Source organism: Lepus europaeus, chromosome 12, assembly GCF_033115175.1.
Source record: "Lepus europaeus isolate LE1 chromosome 12, mLepTim1.pri, whole genome shotgun sequence".
Classification (NCBI taxonomy): Eukaryota; Metazoa; Chordata; class Mammalia; order Lagomorpha; family Leporidae; genus Lepus; species Lepus europaeus.
The window spans coordinates 90,631,409-90,654,469 of record NC_084838.1 but is presented as its reverse complement, the minus strand read 5'-3'; the positions used below and the strand labels follow the sequence as shown (position 1 = coordinate 90,654,469).

General features: G+C 41.3%; 1 protein-coding gene across 1 annotated transcript in view; it reads right to left on the bottom strand.

The window, feature by feature from the left end:
- Positions 1–520: 520 nt before the first annotated feature.
- MFSD14B (major facilitator superfamily domain containing 14B) overlaps positions 521–23,061 on the bottom strand; it is a 65,154-nt gene continuing 42,613 nt past the window's right edge. The window contains exons 4-12 of the mRNA XM_062208482.1: positions 22,484–22,611; positions 16,884–16,998; positions 12,900–13,118; positions 11,686–11,799; positions 8,152–8,223; positions 6,443–6,555; positions 5,007–5,104; positions 2,938–3,080; positions 521–2,249 (exon numbers count right to left, since the gene is read on the bottom strand). Of these exons, the coding sequence (XP_062064466.1) occupies positions 1,998–2,249; positions 2,938–3,080; positions 5,007–5,104; positions 6,443–6,555; positions 8,152–8,223; positions 11,686–11,799; positions 12,900–13,118; positions 16,884–16,998; positions 22,484–22,611 (1,254 nt within the window). The 3' untranslated portion in view covers positions 521–1,997. The remainder of the gene's footprint in view (positions 2,250–2,937; positions 3,081–5,006; positions 5,105–6,442; positions 6,556–8,151; positions 8,224–11,685; positions 11,800–12,899; positions 13,119–16,883; positions 16,999–22,483; positions 22,612–23,061) is intronic.

The following is a 23,061-nucleotide window of genomic DNA, read 5'->3' as shown; positions in this document are numbered from 1 at the left end:
GGGGCCAGAACTGTGGTACAGTAGGTTAAGCTGCTGCACTTCTAATTGTCCTTGCATTTCTCTAATAACAACATTATTACTATAACAACAACAACATAATAACTTTGGGAATCTCATCACTTGTCCTTTTGTGACTGTCCTATCACTTAAATAGTATCTTCAAAGTTCATGCATGTTGGGGATGTGTCAAATTCCTTCCTATTTTGAAGACTGGATAATATTCCATTGCATGAGTTATGTACATAATCAATGTCAATCCTTGGTCACTTAGGTTTTTTTCTGCTTTTGAGTCTTGTGAATAATGGTGCTATGAACATGGGAGCACATTATCTGTTTCTGTTCTTGGTTTTTAAAGATCAAAATAGTTGTGTTTTAAAACATTTTTTTACAAATAAAACATATCTTTTACATTAGCTGAAGGATTAGCAACTCTATTTAGCTGAAAGCCACCCAACAGAGAAACCAAAAAATACTGCTTATTTGAAAAATATTGTTTAAAAAAAAACCAGAGACATAAAAGTATCCATGGCAAATTTATTATGCATTAGGAAGCTTAACCTAAAAACCCAACAGCATAGTAAAAAGATATGTTATCTCTGTTCATGGCAGAACAGATTTCAAAATATATATTTTTAAATGTATTCAGTCAGTACACAATCCTTTATAAAAGTTGTATATATATTTTGTCAATACCTTCATTACATTTATAAATACAAGATATACACAGCACCCCATCAAAAAAATTAAAATCCCTTACAAATATCTACATATATTTCATATCTATAAAACTTTCAAAGGAGTGCTCTGTTAAAGGTAGGCCCTAGTTAATGGTCCATTTACTTTTGCAGCAAAATACATATAAATCTGTAAAGTGTTCTTTGTCCATAAAACATCTTGAAAAATTAGCAAGACACTTATTGTGAAACTGAGTTTCACTAAACCCTCATATTTTAGAAAGGAATTTGATGTGCGTTTTCCTATAAGATTCAAAACTCGTAACAGATTGAGATAAAAGATTAACTGGAAAGAAATGCACACTACCAAGCAGTTAAGGCAGGAGTGTGAAGGGTGAGAAATGTCTGAGGAGCAGGACATGGGGAAACAGTAATAATGTATTAGGAGTCTGAACTTGGATATAAACTCCACTGGGATCCAGTTACTACCTCTAGTCTTCTTAGGAATGTTCACATTGTTCAAGTCTTTCTTAGAAGCACCCTCCACAATTTGTTGCTACCAGGATGCATGATGTGTTTTTCTTCTGTAAAAACACTCAGATCTGACCAGGACGCTGAACTCAGGTCCAGGAATCTGAGTTCTACATGATTTAAACAGAAGAGAAGAACTCCCTTCATCTGGTAAAGGCAATCACTAATCAACATTACTAATGTTCATTTTAGCCAAGCATAGGAAGTAGAGAAAATACAAGGAGAAAAAAAAAAGAAAGTTTTTGTTTGACCTTTGGATAAAGGCAACAGGTCCCTGATACTGAGTGACTCTTGAGAGTGGCCACTCTCCATACCTATGGGCTAAGTGGGAATACCTCAAAGAAGCAGGAAGGAAGAAAACAAAGTTCTTCACCTGACATCTTGCCAGAAAAGGCAGTCCACCACAATCCTGTGCCGTCTGCTACAAAGGGCCCGGAAAGACCATAGCTGCTCCTATTCCACAGTTCCTAGAGAAAAGCTATCCTTTCATCAGAGATACGACCTTTTCTATTTGAGGTTTCTATTCTGAAGTTTGGATTCTAGGTAACTTTGAGAGTTGCACATCATTTGCAGGAAAGTATCTGAAACCTTACCTTGTTCTAATAATGTACAACATAAGAGAGAGAAAGACTGAAGAGGAAGAGGAAGAAAGGGATGGAGGGAGTTGCTCCTCCTACTTGTCCCTGAAGGATGCCGCTTAGCATCTGCCCTCCAGCACCACGAAGCCTCCATGTGCAGCTCCCTCCATGGCTCTCAGGGTCGTGGGTCAGCAGAATCCCCTTCCTGCAGAGTTCATAATTCAGTGCACTGATTCCCAGGCTCCTCAAAAGAGGAAAGCTCCCAGATGCTGCTGTCTTGCAACAGAGGCTCAATGTCTTCCCCGCTGCCCCGTTCGGGGGTGCTGGTCAGGCTGCCAGTGCCACTGCTGCTGTGTTTTTGAGTTCCACTGACTTTACTGTATTCAGGGATGAATAAGGCAACCAGAAAAGACATAAGAACTATACATGCTCCAAATAAAAATGGCGGGCCTGGGATGACAGCTCCCTGATGAGTGAGGGAAACAAGTGGAGACAATTTGGTTAGTCTTTAAATCCAAAATGAATCTTGGATCACCCGAACACTTGGATGACCTCCCCCCCCCCCCCCCGTCATACCATCAAAAAGTGAATCATTTTTTATGTAAACAAATGTTAATGTGAAGGCAAACTCTGAGAGCTTGGTGTCTGGAATTTGACAGAGGGCAAATAATTACTGCTTTTTGTACCATTTCTAAATAGCTTAACCAATCCTTGAGCTCATAAATGACAGCCATCTATCTGTAAAGCCGTCATGTGACTCAGATCATGAACTTCTGTACCTGAACATTAATTCCAGTTCTGTACAGAAACCTATATTAAATATCTCTTAGAGGAAGGAAGGAGGAAATTTAAATAAATAGTAGAAACACCATGGCAGCAGAATTTTAAGCTAGATTTTTAGGTTGTTTCTTATGTGTTTTTATTTAGTATGAGCTTAGACAATGGCATGGTGATCACAGTGACTATGTAGATAAAAAAAATTCTGTGCAAAGTTAAGACAAATCTTTGCATAAGATGTTATATCTCTTAAATGATCCCTCCCTGCTCTCAAGAGTCTATGAACTTAGCACTCACTACTGTCAAATGTAACATACAAGGAGGAATCCTTTCCAAATTGAAGGTCACAGATTTTGCTATAGACATCACCATATTACCTGCAGGGCAGCACTGTCAGAATTCAATTCTGGGCCCAACTCAGTCAGTTCAACGTGGAACATGTAGAATATGAAGCCATAAAGTGCTGGCCCCAGGCCATTGCATAGGCCTCTTATTCCAGTTATGATGCCCTGGGCAACTCCTAATTCAGAACAAAGAGAAGGGAGTCAGTCTTCTCAGAAAAGCATCTCAGCATTGGGAGCTTAACTGTACTTTTTTACAACAAATTATGATGCACTGACTCAACCGGACTGAGCAGAAGGCACATGGAGAGAAGTGGCAAAGGAAGGAGGACTTTGCTCATTGTATTTTCGCTCCCTACTCAAATGTTTTCTTGGGTTTACATATGACCATTAAATGTATCCTTACCCCTGCCCTAAAATCTAAGGAGATGAAATAACAGTGATGTTTCTGAAATCCTTCCTTCTTTTTTTTTTTTTAAGATTTGTTTATTTGAAAGACAAAGTTACAGAGAGAGAAGTCTTCTATCTGCTGGTTCACTCTCCAAATGGCTGCAATGGCTGGAGCTGAGCCAATCTGAAGACAGGAGCTTCCTCTGGGTCTCCTGCATGGGTGTGGGGCCCCAAGGACTTGGACCATCTGCTACCGCTTTCCCAGGCATACTAGCAGGGAGTTGGATCAGAAGTGAAGCAGCTGGGACTCAAACCAGCACCTGTAAGGGATGCTGGCACTGCAAGATGGGGCTTTAACCTGCTGCACCACAGCACTGGCCCCCTGAAATCCTGTTGAATTATCCACATCAGCTAGATCTGCCTATAATGGGGGGAAATTATAAAATTTTAGTATTTCCCATTTCAGGCAATTTCTCTATTTTTCTGCAGATTGGGATTTCTCTGTTCTGCTTACTTACTGGTGCTTTTACACTAGAAATCTGTCCTTGGCCTCTGGCAGCCCCAGGCAGACTTTATCCTCCAGCTGCCCCTTCTCCATTCCTGGAGATCTGTACTGGAAAAAATTCCCAAAGGTACCAATTCTGGAAGCCTTTGCTTTCTAATACGGCAGGTAAAAAATTAGTTTGAACAACTTGAAACTGTTTATTTCTGTGAGTCAAAAATGGTCGAGGGGCCAGCACTGTGGCTGTAGGGAGTAAAGCGGCCACCTGCAGTGCCAGCATCCCTCATGGGCACTGGTTCAAGTCCTGGCTGCTCCACTTCCAATCCAGCTCTCTACTATGACTTGAGAAAGCAGTGTAAGATGGCCAAGTCCTTGGGCCCCTGTACCCACGTGGGAGACCCGGAAGAGGCTCCTGGCTCCTGATCAGCCCAGCTCCGGCTGTGCAGTCCTTTGAGGCGTGAACCAATGGACGAAAACCTCTCTCCGTCTCAGCCTCTGCAACTCTGCCTTTCAAATAAATAAATAAATAAATCCTTTAAAAAAAGGCCCAATAGTATTCAGCCTAATATAATTGTATGTGCATTTGTATTGCTATATACATGCCTAGGAACAGCCAAAGAAAATTCACGCCCCCAGTAATAGGAACAGGCAGTTCACATCTTCACTTTGGACACAACACCTCCACGAGGATGCACACAGCTACTGGAGTGACCTCAGCCAAGAGTGACACCATTTAACACCACAGGAAGGTAGGCCGTTAGGAACTGGATAAGAAAAAGGACTGATTGTGGTGGTGGGGCCCTGCTTACAAGGGGAGCGGAGGCACAGAGGATGCTGGAAGGCTACTCTCCACCTAGTAGTCATTTCATCTCTCACTCTGCATTCAATCATTAACAACAACAGACTATTTTTCTTTATCTTCCAAAGAACCAGTTCCTAAATTAGAAAAGTTTTAGTGATCCAAGTGATTATGCAAATAGCTCACCACCAAATGGTCTATCATTATTTAAGAGACATATTAAAATGTGGTTATAGTTTGATTAATCTTGATAAAAATGTACAAAAGGAGTCAAAACTGAAAAGACAAAGTGGCTACTTTGTTCCCAATTCTTAGTAATCTACACTGCTGAGGCCAGGCTTTTAAAACAGTGCAAGATCAAGCAGGGAGAGAAACAGAGCTTTCCTACTTGGCAAAGTAAACAGGCGACTTCACCTTGCTGATCTGGCTCTGCGTTCCGGGAGACGAGGGCACTGATTGCTGGGAATGTGATGCTGGACATGGCGGCCACAGTCCCTGCCGCCCACATCATCCTGTAACGAAAGGAGGCTGTGGTCAAGCCCTAAGGAACTCATAGTTCAGAACACAGTCAGTAGGAAAAGTACAAATGCTTCCTGACTCCTTCTGTTAGCTTCTATTTAATTTTTTCCCTTTGTAAAAATGAATTTCTTTTTGAACTAAAAGGTTACACCTCACACTGTTAATTCTGATCACTTTAAAAGCGGGGAGAGGACAGAAGGTCTGGGAAACCTTCATTTCTTTATTTTACTTCTTTCAAAATCTCCTCTCTGGTTCCCCTATCACCATCTGTAGATACCACCTTGGTGAAGTTTGTAAGGGGCTTCTTTTGTTGCTACAAATATATTTCCCAGTGATTTCCTATGCTCATGCTGAACTTGGACTGCATAGTTTACTGGCCCAGGACAGTCTTTTTCCCTCAAACGTCCATCCTTTTCTCAATGACAGAGACTTACTTCTACGTTAGTTTGAGGTGTGAGTAAGGTGAGGCCCCAGCTGGGCTTGTGACCTGCTGGGTTGGATTCTTTAGGAAAAAAGAAAAACCCTTCATAATGCAAGCCCTTTTAACATTAGAGTTTGAATCAGCTACTGAATCTACGTTCCTAGAATGAAAATCAAACGAACAAGACTCAACCAAACTAATCTGGTAAAAAGTCACATGGAAAGCAAGAACAAGTGGTTCCAATGAAATTCAAAATTTCAGAATAGGCATATTATTTGCTCTTCAACTAAAAGTGACCTCTCAAGCACTGCTAGCTTCTCTGAGTTATGCCCTCCCCTCCTACAGTAAAGTGGTACCAACTGGTACATACTGGAGGCAGGCACTCTGGTATCGTCAACCAGGCACACAGGGAAACCTGGCAGACAACAGAAAGCACCTTAGGATTCTTGTGCTTCCTTTCACCCATGGGGTTTATTTCAATGGGAATCCATATGAGTATGCTAGTAGTAATAACTGCCTCAGTTATTTTAAAAGAGAGCTTAGTGTGCATTGAATCCAGATGCTTTAGTTTTACAAAGGTTATATTATTATTGCCCAAGGTGTCTCAATTCTTTCCATAATCATTTTTCCTTGTCTTGTGATGTCTCTAAAAAGTAGACATAAAACTTTATTGGGAGATAAGGAAGAAGGACACACATTCAATTGAGCAATGATACAATGAAGGCAGCCTTTATAAATAATCCTGAATTATCTAGCTCCATCCTTGCCCAAATTATGGCTTAAAATGATTTCTGAAATGCTGATCACATTAAATCAGTAAAGTAACTCTTGCATCCTTCTCATCACACTCGACCCACTTGAATCCTTTAAGATATCTGTTAGTTCATGAGAATCCAAAAGTGAGGCTTACCAGGCCTGAGATCCAAACCCATACCAGGCCAACTGGAGCATTTGGAAGCCCAAGCCAAGGAGGACAGTGTTCTTATTTCCCAGTGATCTCATCAAGATGCTAAGAAAGACTGTCTGAAAAGTAAAGGAGACAACCTTGAGAGGCCACGTGAATATCAAAGAGTTTGAATGGAAGCTCTGTAGGTGAACCCAGTTACCAGTGATCATGGACCTCCAAGGATACAAGGCCTGCCTACAGCCTCAGAGGCTGGACAGTACTGATGTGTCTGTACCAGGCAGGAGTTTCAGATGGACCTCTGGCCTCCTCTCGGAGAAGCCTGTCTACCCGGGGCTCTGCCAGCACCTCTGAAGAGGTTATCATAGCCAGTCACCAGTCACTATGATTAAGAGGGACTTAACTACTGGCGAGCAGTAAATAGATGAACATTTACACAACATATGAAAATCAGTTTTGCAAATTTGGGATTGATACCAGCTTTTATTTTTTATTTTTTTTTTTATTTTTTTTATTTTTGACAGGCAGAGTGGACAGCAGAGGGAGACAGAGAGAAAGGTCTTCCTTTGCCGTTGGTTCACCCTCCAATGGCCGCCGCGGCCAGCGCGCTGCGGCCGGCACACCGCGCCGTTCCAATGGCAGGAGCCAGGTGCTTCTCCTGGTCTCCCATGGGGTGCAGGGCCCAAGAACCTGGGCCATCCTCCACTGCACTCCCCGGCCACAGCAGAGAGCTGGCCTGGAAGAGGGGCAACCGGGACAGGATCTGTGCCCCGACCGGGACTAGAACCCGGTGTGCTGGCGCCGCAAGTCAGAGGATTAGCCTGTTAAGCCACAGCGCCGGCCCAGTTTTGATTTTAACAAATACTATGCTAAATACAGCTGATTAAGATAGTCTGAAAAGGAGGGTAAAAATTGCTTCTGGGCTAACTGACTTACTAAACATAAAAAACCAAAACTGTGATCAACATGAAAGTGTAACAATTTATATTTACTAATACAAGTAAAATTCAACAACAACAACAACAAAAAAATGAAAGGCCTTTGCTTTGATGCATTCCCATGAGCCTTGTCAATTCTAGTGTCTGGGTGAAACAGTGTTCATTTCTTGACAGCAATGTCACAGAAAAGTGTCCCCTGGGCCAGTGGCTGTGTCACAGCAACAGCCTCTGCAGACATTCTGCTATGATCACAGCCCTGAGAACAATGGTACCTGACTGTAAAGGGCATCCTCCCTGGCGTGTGGTTCAATGCTGACTACAGACGGGACTGCGGATGCTCTCCACTCACTGCACATATTCTCATACACTGACTCCCGTGTCCCTGACCCTGAGGACACAGGGCTTGGAGAGTTAACTTGCTTTTTATCTCTGCTTAACTTTTCAACATTCAAGTAATACTGAAACATTCTCCTGATTAAGCTAATTTTGCAGAGTCTGTGGTAAGATTGTCATTATTTACAAATTTGGTTGTTGTTGTAAAAGCAAATAAAAGAACTGATTCAGCAGAGGTTATGACAAATACTCTATTAAGAAGGAAGGATTTTGTGTGCACTGTCCCAGTCAGCTTCCCAGAGGTGCTATTATACAGCAGTTGTGCAAATACGCCCTGGGCAGGGGCTGAGGTGGCAGTTCAAAGAGTCTTCCTGTAATAACTTCTGATAATCAAAATTAAAAAATAAACAACACAAAACACGGTGTGGGTGAACTACTACTCACCTGAGCCACAATCGACAGAATTCCCACCATAGCTATGAAAGCTGCAATTTTCACAGATCCAAAACCTATGACCTAGGGAAATGCAAAGAAAATACTTCAGTAACACATATCCTACCCAAGTAATGAAAAATGTCATGTTCTATTAAAATGAAAGGATAAAATAGTTGAAGTACAAAGAACCGGCAGTGAACCAGGGCAGTACTGAAAGCTGAACCTACTTTACCAGTAACTTACGACTAAACTGATTGAAGACATCCTTATGAGAAGCCAAAACTAAACTGTGAAATGTTTTTAGATATTTTCTTTTTTTTTTTAACTTTTATTTAATGAATATAAATTTCCAAAGTACAGCTTATGGATTACAATGCCCCCCCACCCACTTCCCTCCCACCTGCAACCCTCCCCTTTCCCGCTCCCTCTCCTCTTCCATTCACATCAAGATTCATTTTCAGTTATCTTTATATACAGAAGATCAGTTTAGTATATATTAAGTAAAGATTTCAACAGTTTGCCTCCACATAGTAACACAAAGTGAAAAATACTGTTGGAGTACTAGTTGTAGCATTAAATCACAATGTACAGCACATTAAGGACAGAGATCCTACATGATATTTTTAAAAAATTGATTAATTTTCTATGCAATTTCCAATTCAAAACCAAGGTTTTTTTTTTTTTCATTTTCAATTATCTTTATATACGGAAGATCAATTCAGTATATACTAAGTAAGGATTTCATCAGTTTGCACCCACACAGAAACACAAAGTGTAAAAATACTATTGGAGTACTAGTTGTAGCATTAAATCACAATGTACAGCACATTAAGGACAGAGATCCTACAATATATTTTTTAAAAATTAATTAATTTTCTATGCAATTTCCAATTTAAAACCAAGTTTTTTTTTTTTTTCATTTTCAATTATCTTTATATACGGAAGATCGATTCAGTACATACTAAGTAAGGATTTCATCAGTTTGCACCCACACAGAAACACAAAGTGTAAAAATACTGTTTCAGTACTAGTTATAGCATTACTTCACATTGGACAACACATTAAGGACAGATCCCACATGAGACGAAAGTACACAGTGACTCCTGTTGTTGATTTAACAATTTGACACTCTTGTTTATGGCGTCAGTAATCTCTCTAGGCTCTAGTCATGAGCTGCCAAGGCTATGGAAGCCTTTAGGGTTCGCCGACTTCGATCTTATTGTGATAGGGTCATAGTCAAAGTGGAAGTTCTCTCCTCCCTTCAGAGAAAGGTACCTCCTTCTTTGACGGCCCCATTCTTTCCACTGGGATCTCACTCGCAGAGATCTTTCATTTAGGTCTGTTTTTGTTTTTTTGTTTTTTTTTTTTTTTTTTGCCAGAGTGTCTTGGCTTTCCATGCCTAAAATACTCTCATGGGCTCTTGAGCCAGATCTGAATGCCTTAAGGGCTGATTCTGAAGCCAAAACTAAACTGTGAAATGTTTTTAGATATTTTCTATTGTCTACCCATTGTTTCATATTGTCACTCTATTCCCAAACCATAAATTGACGAATATGCTATCAAGAATTAAGAGAATATGCAAGAAGGGATCTGGCTTTTGAAGCTACCAATACAGAATTTGTTCATCAGCGAAGTCAGTGGTTCTATTCTGACTACATATTGAAATCACATGAGTAAAGAGGGAGAGAGAGGAGGGGCACAAAGAGATGCTAGGTCCTCTGGACAGCAATTACCACAGCCTTTCTGGGCACAGCCAGGAGACAAGTGGGTCCTCAACAGTGGCTCTGAAATGCCTAACTAGTTTGCCCTCTATTGAAATTCTATGAAACTCAGAAAAGTACCTTAAAATATTCTTCTCATTTTATAAATGGGTTTCTTACATCCAAACAACTAGTTAACAAAAGAAGTAAGGCTGAAACCAGTGATGCTGACATTAAAAAAAATTCAGTTACTGGGACAGGCATTTAATTTACTAGTCAAGATGCCATGTCCAATATCAGAACACCAGGATTCAATACCTGGCTCTGATTCCTGACTCCAGCTTCCTACTGATGCAGACCTTGGAGGCAATGATGATGGCTCAAGTAATTAGGTACCTATCATCCATGTAGAAGACTTGTATTTAGTTCCTAGCTTCTGGTTTTGGTCTCAGCTCAAGCAGGCATTTGGGGAGTAAACCAGCAGATAGGAGCTCTCTCTCAGCTAAAGAATGTTGATACATTATTTTCCATCAAGAAATAGTGAAGGGTGCTTCAAAATACTCTTTCTCTGCCTCTCAAAATCTTTTAAAAAAATTATCTAATCAAGTGTAATTTAGAAAACATGGAATCTGAAAATGCAGCTTTGTTAAGGGGTTATTTCTCAGCATATATTTGTAAATATATATAGTATATTAAAACAGCCTTATGGAGATAGAATTTAAACTAACCACAATTTACCCATTATAAATATACAATTCATTGTTCTTCGTATATCCACAGAGTTGGACTATCAATTTTAGAAAAGATATTCATCGCCCCTCAAAGAAACACGGCCCACCTCAGGAGTTCTGTCCCCCCCTTTTCCTGGCTTTCCTTTCTGTAATTCCTCATCTATTTCCTGTCTCTGGATTTGTCTATTCTGGGTATTTTATTTAAATAGAATCACACAATGTGTTCCTTTGTGTTTTCAAGGCTCACTTAAGTTGTAGCCCATGTCATTATTTGTTGCTTTTTTTTTTTTTTTTTTTTTTTGACAGGCAGAGTGGATAGTGAGAGAGAGAGACAGAGAGAAAGGTCTTCCTTTTTGCTGCTGGTTCACCCTCCAATGGCCACTGTGGCCGGTGCATCTCGCTGATTCGAAGCCAGGAGCCAGGTGCTTCTCCTGGTCTCCCATGGGGGTGCAGGGCTCAAGCACTTGGGCCATCCTCCACTGCCTTCCCGGGCCATAGCAGAGAGCTGGCCTGGAAGAGGGGCAACCGGGATAGAATCCAGCACCCCAACTGGGACTAGAACCCGGTGTGCCAGTGCCACAAGGTGGAGGATTAGCCTGTTAAGCCACGGCGCCGGCCCTGCTTTTTTTCTTTTTTGAATTTAAAGATTCAAAAGAGTCAGATTCAGAGAAAGAGCGGGGGGAGGGGAGGGTGTAGATAGCCGCAGAAGCCAGGGCTGGGCCAGACTGAAGCCAGGAACCAAGAGTTTCATCCAGGTCTCCCACAAGGGTGGCAGGGGCCCCAAACACTTGGGCCATCTTCTGTTACTTTTCCCAGGCAATCAGCAGGGAGCTGGAATTCTTTGTATTTTTCTCTTCATTTTACTTCTATAAAAAAAGCCTTTAAAAAATGGTGATAAATTCTATGCTAATTCTCAAGGGAACATTTTCCATGGTGAATATCTCACTATATTTTAAATCATCATTGCATTAAAGATGTCTATTAATTATGGGCAGCACTGATACGTGTTACTAGACACAAGGTCATACATTTTCGTCTCCAAACTGTCCTTAGACAAATCCCAGTCTTTGAGTTTCCTTGTGTTCAAAGGCTACTCGGTACTCACTACTCACCTGCCTGAGATATAAGAAAAAGCTTGAATACTGTCCAGCTTCAGGAAGGTATGAGAGAAACACGGTGATGCAGATTAGTAAGACAGTAGAATCTTTTCCAACCTTCTTCAGTGACTGGGGATAAGCAGAAAGGAAACACATAATAAGCCAACAGACATTAATGTTATTTTTCTGGAGAACTGACTTAATGACTTGGATCTATTAAGATGGACAACAGAAGTCGAATGGATTACAAAAGTGAATCTTAACACTTAACATTAAATCTACCACCATCTCTCAGCAAGCTACAGTCCTCATGCCAGAGGCATGTGTTCCCGCTATCACCACTTTTGAAAAACACTTGCTCAACTCTGTTACAGTGGTTCACATCTCTCAACAGATCCTGAACCTTCTATAAACTGGTCCTGAGACAACTTCTCTACAGAACCTTTTAAGAAAATCACTTCTCTCTCTTGATTCATAATGGAACTTCTTGATAGCCATATCCAGTATAGGGTTTTCACTATACACAGTTTCATTCTATTCTTCAAAATGCCGATATTCAATTTGCCAGTAAACTTTGTAGACAAAGAAGTATGCTTCAGCTGTGGGGTCATTTTTTTCTCCCCTAAAAGATAAATTTTAGGTACAAAAAGCAAACATCAAATTCCTATTTGTTTTTCCCTGTACATTTTTTCAAGAACAATTTTGAACCAGGTAAAATGAAGAAGGAGGGGAGGTGAGGTAAATACTTTCTCTAGTTGTGTGACACATCACCCCTCAATACTTACAAAAAGAGAGGGAGTTTCTAGAAAACAATCTCTTCAATTTGTAAAATGTAAGCTCAAAGTGGATATATATTAACAACTTCAGTGAAACCACATGCAGTTATCTTTTTTGAACTAAAATGAATGAAAATGACCACTTCAAATGATAACCTTCATTGATTTTGTTTGGGGAAAAAAAAAAAAAAAAAAGGATGAAACTTCCTTCCCAGGCTGTCATCAGGAATTAACTGGGCATTTATTTTTTCTCTCTTCCCTTATGACATGCTTTATTTACGGAGGTCTACATATTTCTTGGTGTAGAGATAACCTCAGTCCCTTACATGCCATCAATTTTCAGTGTAGAGACAATGCATAGCAACAACTGCTGGATCACAGAGGCTGCGAATATATTCTCTTATTTGCTTGACTTAGAAAAACATTTAGGAAAGTAAATATTTTCATATTTACCGCAAAAGGGTCTGCTTGTTTCCAAGAAATCTGAGCTCCCCAGGAGACTGGTCTCATTTTCTCAGGAAGAGATTCTGGAACAGCCACCAAGATGAAGCAGATGTCCAGAAGAGCCACCACCGTGGCCACCAACACAACAAGGCTGTCTCCGTAACTGGCAGAAAGGTATGCTCCGATGGCCGGGCTGCTGACCAGACTAGCAGCAAAGGTGGCTGAGACCTGGGGGAAAGGACACTGTCACCCAGGGTCCCTCAGGGGCACACCTGCAGTCACCCTTCCCCACTTCAGACAAAATCAATGTGCTGCATACAAATTTTAAGAATAAAGTAATTTTGTTAAGGAATTTATTCACAAACAACTTGCTGGAAATACTCTGGAGAGCTATAGAGTAAAACATAATGATCTTATTAGAAGATCTCTTTCTCTCTGCCTCTCTGTAACTACCTTTCAAATAAATATAAAAAAATAAAGTATCATGAAAATATTCTCCACAGATAAAACCTTCACTCTTTGGTATTTAATCGGGGAATGAAGATGTGGACACAGAGCATGAAAAAATTTCATATAGGACTGATAAGATCTACAAATTACTCAAGGGTTGTGCTTGTGTTCACCTTTTAAAAACACTGCACTGTTTCACCATTTTATCATTTGGTGACCATTTCATTAGTAATAAAAACTTGGACGTTCTTAGAAAAAAACTGCAACAAAAAAAATTTGAGGGCACGGGTGCAGCCTTTTGGCTAGAGGGCTGTGGATTTCCATCACCCTGTCACCATGTGGCCACTGTGCCAATTTTACCAAGTGAGATCTCAGAGCTGGTTGATGGCACCCGGGGTCTGAAGCCACACAGAACCTCTCCACACTGCACTCCCATAAGCAAAGCAAGTAGAATGTTCACTTTTTTTTTTTTTGGACAGGCAGAGTGGATAGTGAAAGAGAGAGACAGAAAGGAAGGTCTTCCTTTTTGCTGCTGGTTCACCCTCCAATGGCCGCTGCGGCCGGCGCATCTCGCTGATCCGAAGCCTGGAGCCAGGTGCTTCTCCTGGTCTCCCTTGTGGGTGCAGGGCCCAAACACTTGGGCCATCCTCCACTGCCTTCCCGGGCCATAGCAGAGAGCTGGCCTGGAAGAGGGGCAACCGGGATAGAGTCCGGTGCCCCAACCGGGACTAGAACCCGGTGTGCCAGCGCCGCAAGGCGGAGGGTTAGCCTGTTAAGCCAAGGCGCCGGCAGAATGTTCACATTTTAAGAACATGATCTGAATGTTCAGAAGCTTAATGGACATTCTCCAAATCAGACCCACATTGAATGCCAAAAACATTGTTTTTTCTTTTTTAAAAAAGATTTATTTGTAGGGCCGGTGCTGTGGCGTAGTGGGTAAAGCCACCACCCGCAGTGCTGGCATCCTATATGGGCAACCAGTTTGAGTCCTGACTGCTCCCCTTCCGATCCAGCTCTCTACTGATGGCCTGGGAAAGCAGTAGAAGATGGTCCAAGTGCTTGGGCCTCCACCCCAGCGTGGGAGACCCAGAAGAAGTTCCTGGCTCCTGGCTTCAGATCACCTCAGCTCTGGCTGTTGCAGCCATTTTGGGACATTCTCTCTCTCTCTCTGCCTCTCAAATAAATAAATAAATCTTTTTTTATTTTAAATAAAATTTAATTTTAAATAAAATTTAAATAAATTTTTATTTATTTGAAAGGCAGAGTGTATTACAGAGAGAGGGAGAGCTGGAGAGAAAGTGATCTTTTATCTGCTGGGTCACTCCCCCAAATGGTAGCAACAGCAGGGTTAAGCCAGGCCAAAGCCAGGAACTCCATCCTGGTCTCCCATGGCAGTCGCAAGGGACCAAGCACTCGGGCCATCATCCACTGCCTTCCCAGGCACATTATAGGAAGCTAGATCAGAAGTGAGGTAGCTGAGACTCTGTTATGCAATGCTGGCTTTGCAAGCAGTGGCTTACCCCCTTAGCACCACAATGCTGGGCCCCAAAATTCTCTACCATCTGTAATTTAGGTAGGCTGTAGGCTTTTCTCTCCCTTTTAATTCAGTCATCTTACATCCGGGGTGTTGGGAGAATACAGAGGTACCCACAGGCCAAGACTGTGGTCATATGACCAATCCAGCAACTCAAATACCCAGTCACTGGCCCTGGCTGGGAGCTCATGTCAGCTAGGCATTCTCAGCCAGAATGGTATGCTCACCAATTGTTCTCAGTTCCCCAGAAGCAGGCATTACTTGCACCACTTCACAGCAAAGAGCTGGCTCAAGGATAAGTTTGTTAGTTCTGGAACAAAAATTCTCTCCAAAATCTTTCTTAAAGCACTAATGCTAAGCACATTAGCTCTGTGATGAAAGCAATGGACAGAAACCAATAAACAGCAAAGGAATGAGTGTGTCCAGGAACTTCCTTGGTGTCATGAGCAAGCTGCACAAATGTGATACGCAGGCTCTTGGCATCTCTTACAGCTCTGCTACCATCCCTGACCAGGCCACTGGACATCCTGCCTTCTCTGCTTCTCCTATCAGCTCTCCTTTGTTCTCCACGGCAATCTAGAAATGCTCATTTTAAGATGGAGCATGAGAGACACTCAGGGAAGGAGGGAAAAAAGGAAAGGAGAGGTAGAGGTAGCAGTCAGAGATGTAGGTTGAAAGAAAAACCACTGATGTCTTAAAAAAGCAAAAAATTAAAATTGTTGTGATTTATGGAACAACAGTAACTTACTTCTATGTTTACTAGAGATTCATGAAGTCATTCCTCAGTCATTCAACCAGTTAGTACTAACAACTAGACTACCTGGGCTATTCTAGATGTGGGATTTAAAAGAAAAAGATCCAGGAAAGGAGACAAATAGCCTGGGTTCCTGGCATTCATCCCCCTCCAAATTATTATTCCTCACAGTCCAGCCAGACCAACCTTTTTATTCCATGTTCTTATTGTGATCACAGAGGAAGTTGGGAGAAGGGTACATTGTACACTTCCAAGTTACCAACAGGTTCTAGCAGTGAATAGTGCCTACACATACTCATACACATGCCCATATAAACAAAATACCACTGTCACACTTGAGGAAATTAGGGCTAATACCAAATCATACCCCCTCCCCCCCAAAAAAAAGCAGTCTCCTATAACTTGTTGTTTACTCAGCAATTATTTGTTGAATAGATGTATGCATTCCTTTTTTCATCATACCATGTTCCAAGAGAGGATCTGAGATACACATCCAACAACAGAGTAACAATGGATCAATAGTGCTGAGTCTTACCACCTCTGCAACTCAAATCAGGTACACACAGATTTCTGATCCCAGCACCTGCTCATTGTTTAAGTTCCCCAAGAGATCAGCAAACAAGAAATAAGTCAAACCAATTTAAAAAGCAAATGTTGCAACTGTCAACATACTTCTGCCAATTTCCTAACCCTAAAACCAGAGAAAAACTGTTGGTAATTTCTATCTTGCTATTTTTAACTTTTTGTAAGAGCTCTTTTTTTTTTTTTTTTTTTTTTTAATTTTTGACAGGCAGAGTAGACAGTGAGAGAGAGAGACAGAGAGAAAGGTCTTCCTTTTTGCCGTTGGTTCACCCTCCAATGGCCGCCACGGTAGGCGCGCTGCAGCCGGCGCACCGCGCTGATTCGAAGCCAGGAGCCAGGTGCTTCTCCTGGTCTCCAATGCGGGTGCAGGGCCCAAGCACTTGGGCCATCCTACACTGCACTCCCTGGCCATAGCAGAGAGCTGGCCTGGAAGAGGGGCAACTGGGACAGAATCCGGCGCCCCAACCGAGACTAGAACCTGGGGTGCCAGCGCTGCAAGGCGGAGGATTAGCCTGTTGAGCCACGGCACTGGCCCTGTAAGAGCTCTTTATTAGCTTTGGATTTCATTTTCTACAAATCACTAGATTCTACAAATCACTTATTTTAAATCGCTTTCCAGTGACCTTTTAACAGAAGTATTGCTCTTACTAAAAAATATGGCCTGTGATCTTACCCATCCATAAGCAGTGCTTCTCTCGTGTTCCTGAGTGACATCAGCAACATAGGCAAATATCACAGAAAACGTGACTGAGAAGACTCCAGACACAGAAATCATTGCAAAATACCACCTATAGAAAGATTATTTTAATTACTGAGAAGCACTGTATGTATACTTTTATAACAAGCACTAAATACAAAGGTTTCAACCCACAAATAAATAAGTATATATAAGAATATGTATGTATACTTAAAGATAGAAAAATAAAATTAAAATCAAGATGGGAAGGAAGAAGTAGAAACATACTAATTTTGTCACTGTCCAAAGAGAGTCAGTACATGCTGTCTAAAAACCAAAGGAACAGGAAAAAAATAAGATGATTAAGTTATAGTTTAAGGCAATCAACAGAATATAAACTTTTTCAATATCTTAGCTTTAACTGAGAAAGACATATACAACAAATGATTTGTAAAAATCTGCACAAAAGCAGAAAGCATAACAAAAATATTAATGTAATTAAGACTAAAAATTTCTATCATATGCATAGGCTGATGCTTAAGAAAACCTAGTTAGCAGTCTTTATTTTCAGGGATTCTTCTGTATTGAATATTTTTGGTAGGCAATAATCTGCCTTTTGTAACCACTTCCACAGATTCAAGTAAAAGGCTTTGCTCTGAACATTCAATCTAATTTCTTCCAAATGCCTAACAAACCAGCCCAAGTCACTTGCCACTCTCTATGAGTCCATATTTATTCTTACCCAGACCATTTCTCTCTCCATACAAAACAGATGACCTTGTGTGCTACCCAAATTTCTATCTATTGGTAGAATCCTCCCTTACCACAATCATATTCAAAGGCACCTAAGTGGTGCTGAAATGCAATAATTCATTCCAATATCCACATTTTTCTGAGCTTTTGACCACCACCTCCCATTTTCCACAATTATGGAAGTGTGGGGAATTATATTTCATCCACTTATGTCCATTATTATTTCCAAGTTTCTGATAGTAATCCCAGCCACATATTAGAAGTAGCTACACTAATGTATAATTCCCTGGGCTCAGGTCCTGTGGAAGGAAAGATTCTTCTTTCAAGGCATTTGCCTCTTTTGAAGGCTCTGCATGATTTTAAGCAAGTGAGGCATGGAGTTATCTTCTATTAGGAGTAAGCATATATACATATATATGTGTGTGTGTGTGTATATGTTCTGAAATACATCAACATAACATACATTATATATACTCTGAAACATACATTTTACAGTATATATAACATACATATTGGGGCTGGTGCTCTGGTGTAGTTGGTTAATCCTCTGCCTGCAGCACCGGCATCCCATGTGGGTACCAGTTCTAGTCCTGGCTGCTCCTCTTCCAATCCAGCTCTCTGCTGTGGCCTGGGAGAGCAGTGGGGGATAGCCCAAGTCCTTCGGCGTCATGGGAGACCGGAAGAAGCTCCTGGCTCCTGGCTTTGGATTGGCGCAGTTCTGGCCATTTGGGGAGTGAACCAACAGAGGGAAGACCTTTCTCTCTTCCTCTCTCTGTAACTCTACCTCTCAAATAAATGAATAAAATCTTAAAAAAAAAAAAAGGAGTCTTCCAAAAATTCATATAAAAATAAACTAAAAAAAAAAAAAACCATACCTATTATATATCATGTACATGATATATGTCTCAATTATATATAACATATACATAATCACAATTATGACACATGTTATATTATATATTAGACTATATACCATAACACATACAATATATATTATATAATATAGTATATACTATATAATACAACATATATCATATATTCTGAAATACATATTAATATTTATTTAATATATACAATATGCACATTATATTCAGCACATTCTGAAAGTTCAGGGTTCAAGTGCATCTTCCCATATATCTGTATCCCTGACTTTGATGTACAAGACTTGCTAGGGCTCAGAACTCAACCATTTCTTAGTTTTGAAGTTCTGTTGATGATAACAGATCCTGAGCCTTGCTTTGAATTTATTAGCAGAGTCTTGCAGAACAAAAATGGGTTTATTCCAGCACCTAAGGATGTGTTAACACTGGAAAACTCAATCATATTAATAGCTCTAAGGAGAAAAAGTAATCTCCACTGAAGCTAGATAATCATCTAATAAAATCTGACATCCAATCTTCATTTTAAAAAGGAAAATCTATATAAAATAGGAATGTATACTTTTCAACACAATTGCTAGCCTAATGACTAATGAAGAAGCACTACTACACTTTTTTTTAAAAGATTTTATTTTGTTTATTTGAGAGGTAGAGTTACAGAGAGGCACAAGCAGCGAGAGAGAGAGAAGTCTTCCATCCAATGGTTCACTCCTCAAATGGCTGCAATGGCCAGAGCTGCATCAATCTGAAGTCAGGGACCAGGAGCTTCCTCTGAATCCCCAACACGGGTGCAGGGGTCCAAACATTTGGGCCATTTTTTACTGCCTTCCCAGGCCACAGCAGAGAGCTGGATCGGAAGAGGAGCAGCCAGGACACAAACCGGTGCCCATATGGGATTCCGGCGCTGCAGGAGGAGGCTTAGCCCACTATGCTCAGCATTGGCCCTACACTACTACTTTTATAGACAGGAAGATTATCCCACAATCATCACTTTTACTCACCATTATTCACTAGTTAATACAATTAGCAAAAGCATGAGTAGCAGGAAAACTGGAAGGAAAGCAGTTAAATTATTTACAAGTGACAAATTAACATGCCAAACAATTAAAAGATGTGGGTGATCCTGTACCTGGCTGGGAGACTGCCTGCCTAGCCCATGCAGGAGGTTAAGAAGACATGGCAGGGCAGGTGCTGTGGCGTTGTGGGTAAAGCTGCCTTCATTCCATATGGGTGCCAATTCGAGACACAGCTCCTCCACTTCCTATCCAGCTTTCTGCTATGGCCTGGGAAAGTAGTAAAAGATGACCCAAGTTCTTGGACCCCTGCACCCACTGGAAGAAAGCTCCTGGCTCCTAGCTTCGGATTGACACAGCTCTGGCCATTGTGGCTTATTGGGGAGTGAACCATTGGATGGAAGACCTCTTTCTCTCTGCCTCTCCTCCTCTCTGTGTGTAACTCTTTCAAATAAATAAATACATCTTAAAAAAAAAAAAAAAAAAAAAAGAGGACATGGCACACCATGCCTCCAGGGAAAGACCCTGGTCGGGGGCTCAGGCACACTGAGAACCACACATGACCTGACTGCTGGCAGGTGGCAGGAGCCTCAGGCACATCCCCCCCACCCCTTCCTGCTGAAGGGCCTTGTAATTAGCTCCCGGGTGTGGCCTAGATCCATAAGACCACCTAGAAGGCTTCGTAGGCCACATGACCTTCAAGCTGATTAGAAAAGTGCAAAGGTGCCAGTATCTGCTTTATCCTATAGAATTAGTGTTGCTACCCTGAACTAGCTACTCCTCTTTGCCTGCCCTTTAAAAGCTTGTGCCTGATTGTTAATAAACAGACATGTTCACCAAAACTTGTCTCTGGTGCTTCTTGTTATAGAATGCTGTCGCCCCACCATCCCAACAGTGTGGGTCTCGCAAGACGAGCCCACAAAAAGAAAGGAGCTCAATTTCATAACAGAACAAAAAAATAAAATTTACAGGAATAAAACTTAATAAAACTTAAAATGTGTAAGATCTAAAGAAATTCTAAGCTATTGTAAGGACATGACTCACTGAAAAATGCAATATGTTCTTAAACATGAAGACTCAATACTAGGGCTGGTGCTGTGGAGAAGCAGGTAAAGCCACCGCCTGCAGTGCCAGCATCCCATATGGGCGCCAGCTCGAGACCTGGCTGCTCCATTTCCAATCCAACTTTCTGCTATGGCATGGGAAAGCAGTAGAGGATGGCCCAAGTCCTTGGGCTCCTGCACCCATGTGGGAGACCCAGAAGAAGCTCCTGGCTCCTGGCTTTGGATCGGCACAGCTCCCGCCATTGCGGCCATCTGGGGAGTGAACCAGCAGATGGAAGACCTCCCTCTCCCTCCCTCTCCCCCTAACCCCCGCCTCTGCCTCTCTGCAACTCTTTCAAATAAATAAATAAAACTTGAAAAAAAAAAATAAAAAGATTCAGTACCAAAAGTGTTTTATAAAAATTCATCACCTGGTAGAAAATAAAATGACCTATGAGCACCCAATACATTTAGAATGTGACACATGCTGACAAAATTCCTATCACATAAATAAAAATATTTTCGCATGACCTCCCCCCAATCTATTTTTAATAGCATAAAAAAGACAAACCAAATTTGAGTGTATTCTTCCCACAGGAAGTTCCTTAGCAAGAAGGATACTGGCCAGAGCACAGTACTCTGGCATTCAGAAAAACAACCAACTTTCAGCTCATATACAAATTCTAACCCACCTTTGTTAACTAAAATAGACTTTGGCATTCCAGATTTATCTCACTGAAGTCCAAAACAATGAACTCAAATTCATATTATGATTTAGAATGGGTCATCAAGTCTTACCACAATATACACAAAAGCGATTACTATGTTCTGCAAGTTGTATTTATGAAATGCATGCAATTAAATAAATTAAAAAAAAAAACCCTGATTCCTGCCTACCATGATATAATCTGTGTTTATGTCAGTGCTCCAAAGCAACAAACAAGCTGACCAAAAGTACTCTTTTGCAGTCATCAGAGCCTTGGTGGAAAGGACGGGACTGTCAGCTCACTCCAGGACTGAACTCCTGTAACTGACATCGTGGCATCACAGCTGCCTTCAGAGAAACCTCTCATTTCTATTCTTCACTCATCTTACTTACCTTCAACTTAATTCTGTAATCTTTAGTCCCCATCTTAAAAAGTGGGCATGATGGTAACTGCCCAAACTGGCCTTCAGTATTCCTGAAAACATCAAACTAAAGCACATGCATAACTGCTGTGAGATGATCACAAAACACTCTGAGGTTTTTTTGAGAGGAAGAGTTACAGACAGAGAAAGGGAGAAAGGTATTCCAACTGCTGGTTCACTCCCCAAACGGCCACAAGGGCCTGGAGCTGGGATGATCTGAAGCCAGGATCCTCTTCTGAATCTCCCATGCCGGTGCAGGGGCCCAAGCACTTGAATCATCTTCTACAGCTTTCCCAGGCCATTAGCAGACAGTGGGATCAGAAAAGGGACAGCTGAGACATGAACTGGAGCTCATATGGGATGCCAGCTCCACAGGCAGAAGCTTGGCCTATTATGCCACAGCCCTGGATCCAACACTCTGGGATTTAAGCACAGGCTGGTTGTCCCTTTTCAAAATGCTTGGGATGAGATGAGATTTTAGATTTTAGACTATTTGCACACACATACATAATGAGATAGCTCAGGGAGGGGACTCAAATCTATAAATGAAATTTATGTTTCACATACACCTTACATGCCCATGGACTGAAGATGACCTTTTGCAATATTTTAATATTTTATACATGAAAAAGTTTGTATATATTGAACAATCAGGCCTGTTGGCATCAACAACAAGCGGTTGTATGGTGAAGCATTTTGGACTTTTGAACTTGGGATACTCAATGTGCATTATTTACACACAACTCAAAGCAGTCAGAATGGTAAAGGACCGAGGCACTCACCATGGGCTGATCCTCATCAGTGGGATTGGGAAGCAGGTGAAGAAGACAGTGCCAAGGAGAAAGGGCTTTCTCCCCCACACATCAGATAGAGCACCTATGAGTGGGGCACTCAGAAAAGAGAGCAGGCCCTGGAGAAGAACACAGAAGCAAGGGTTAAATTTAGAATTTGATCTCCCAATTACTTGTAATTTCTAAATATAATAGCTCCAACTAATTTTATTGGTCCCCAAATAGAATAACTTGAAACATTAAATACAAACTTGTTTTTAAAGATTCTAAAAAAATTTAAATATGCTATTAGAAGTATAAGAAAGGGGAAACATAGCTTATTTTCTAGAAGAAACTATGATATGAAATATACAAGGGCACTTCAAAAAGTTCACAGAAAGGGCCGGTGTTAGAGCAGAGAGGTAAAGCCACTGTTTGTGATGCTGGTATCCTATATGGGTGCTGGTTCAAGTCCTGGCTGCTCCACTTCTGATCCAGCTCCCTGCTAATGTGCCTGAGAAAGCAGCAGAAGATGGCCCAACTCCTTGGGCCCCTGCCACCATGTGGGATACCCGGCCCCTGGCTTTGAC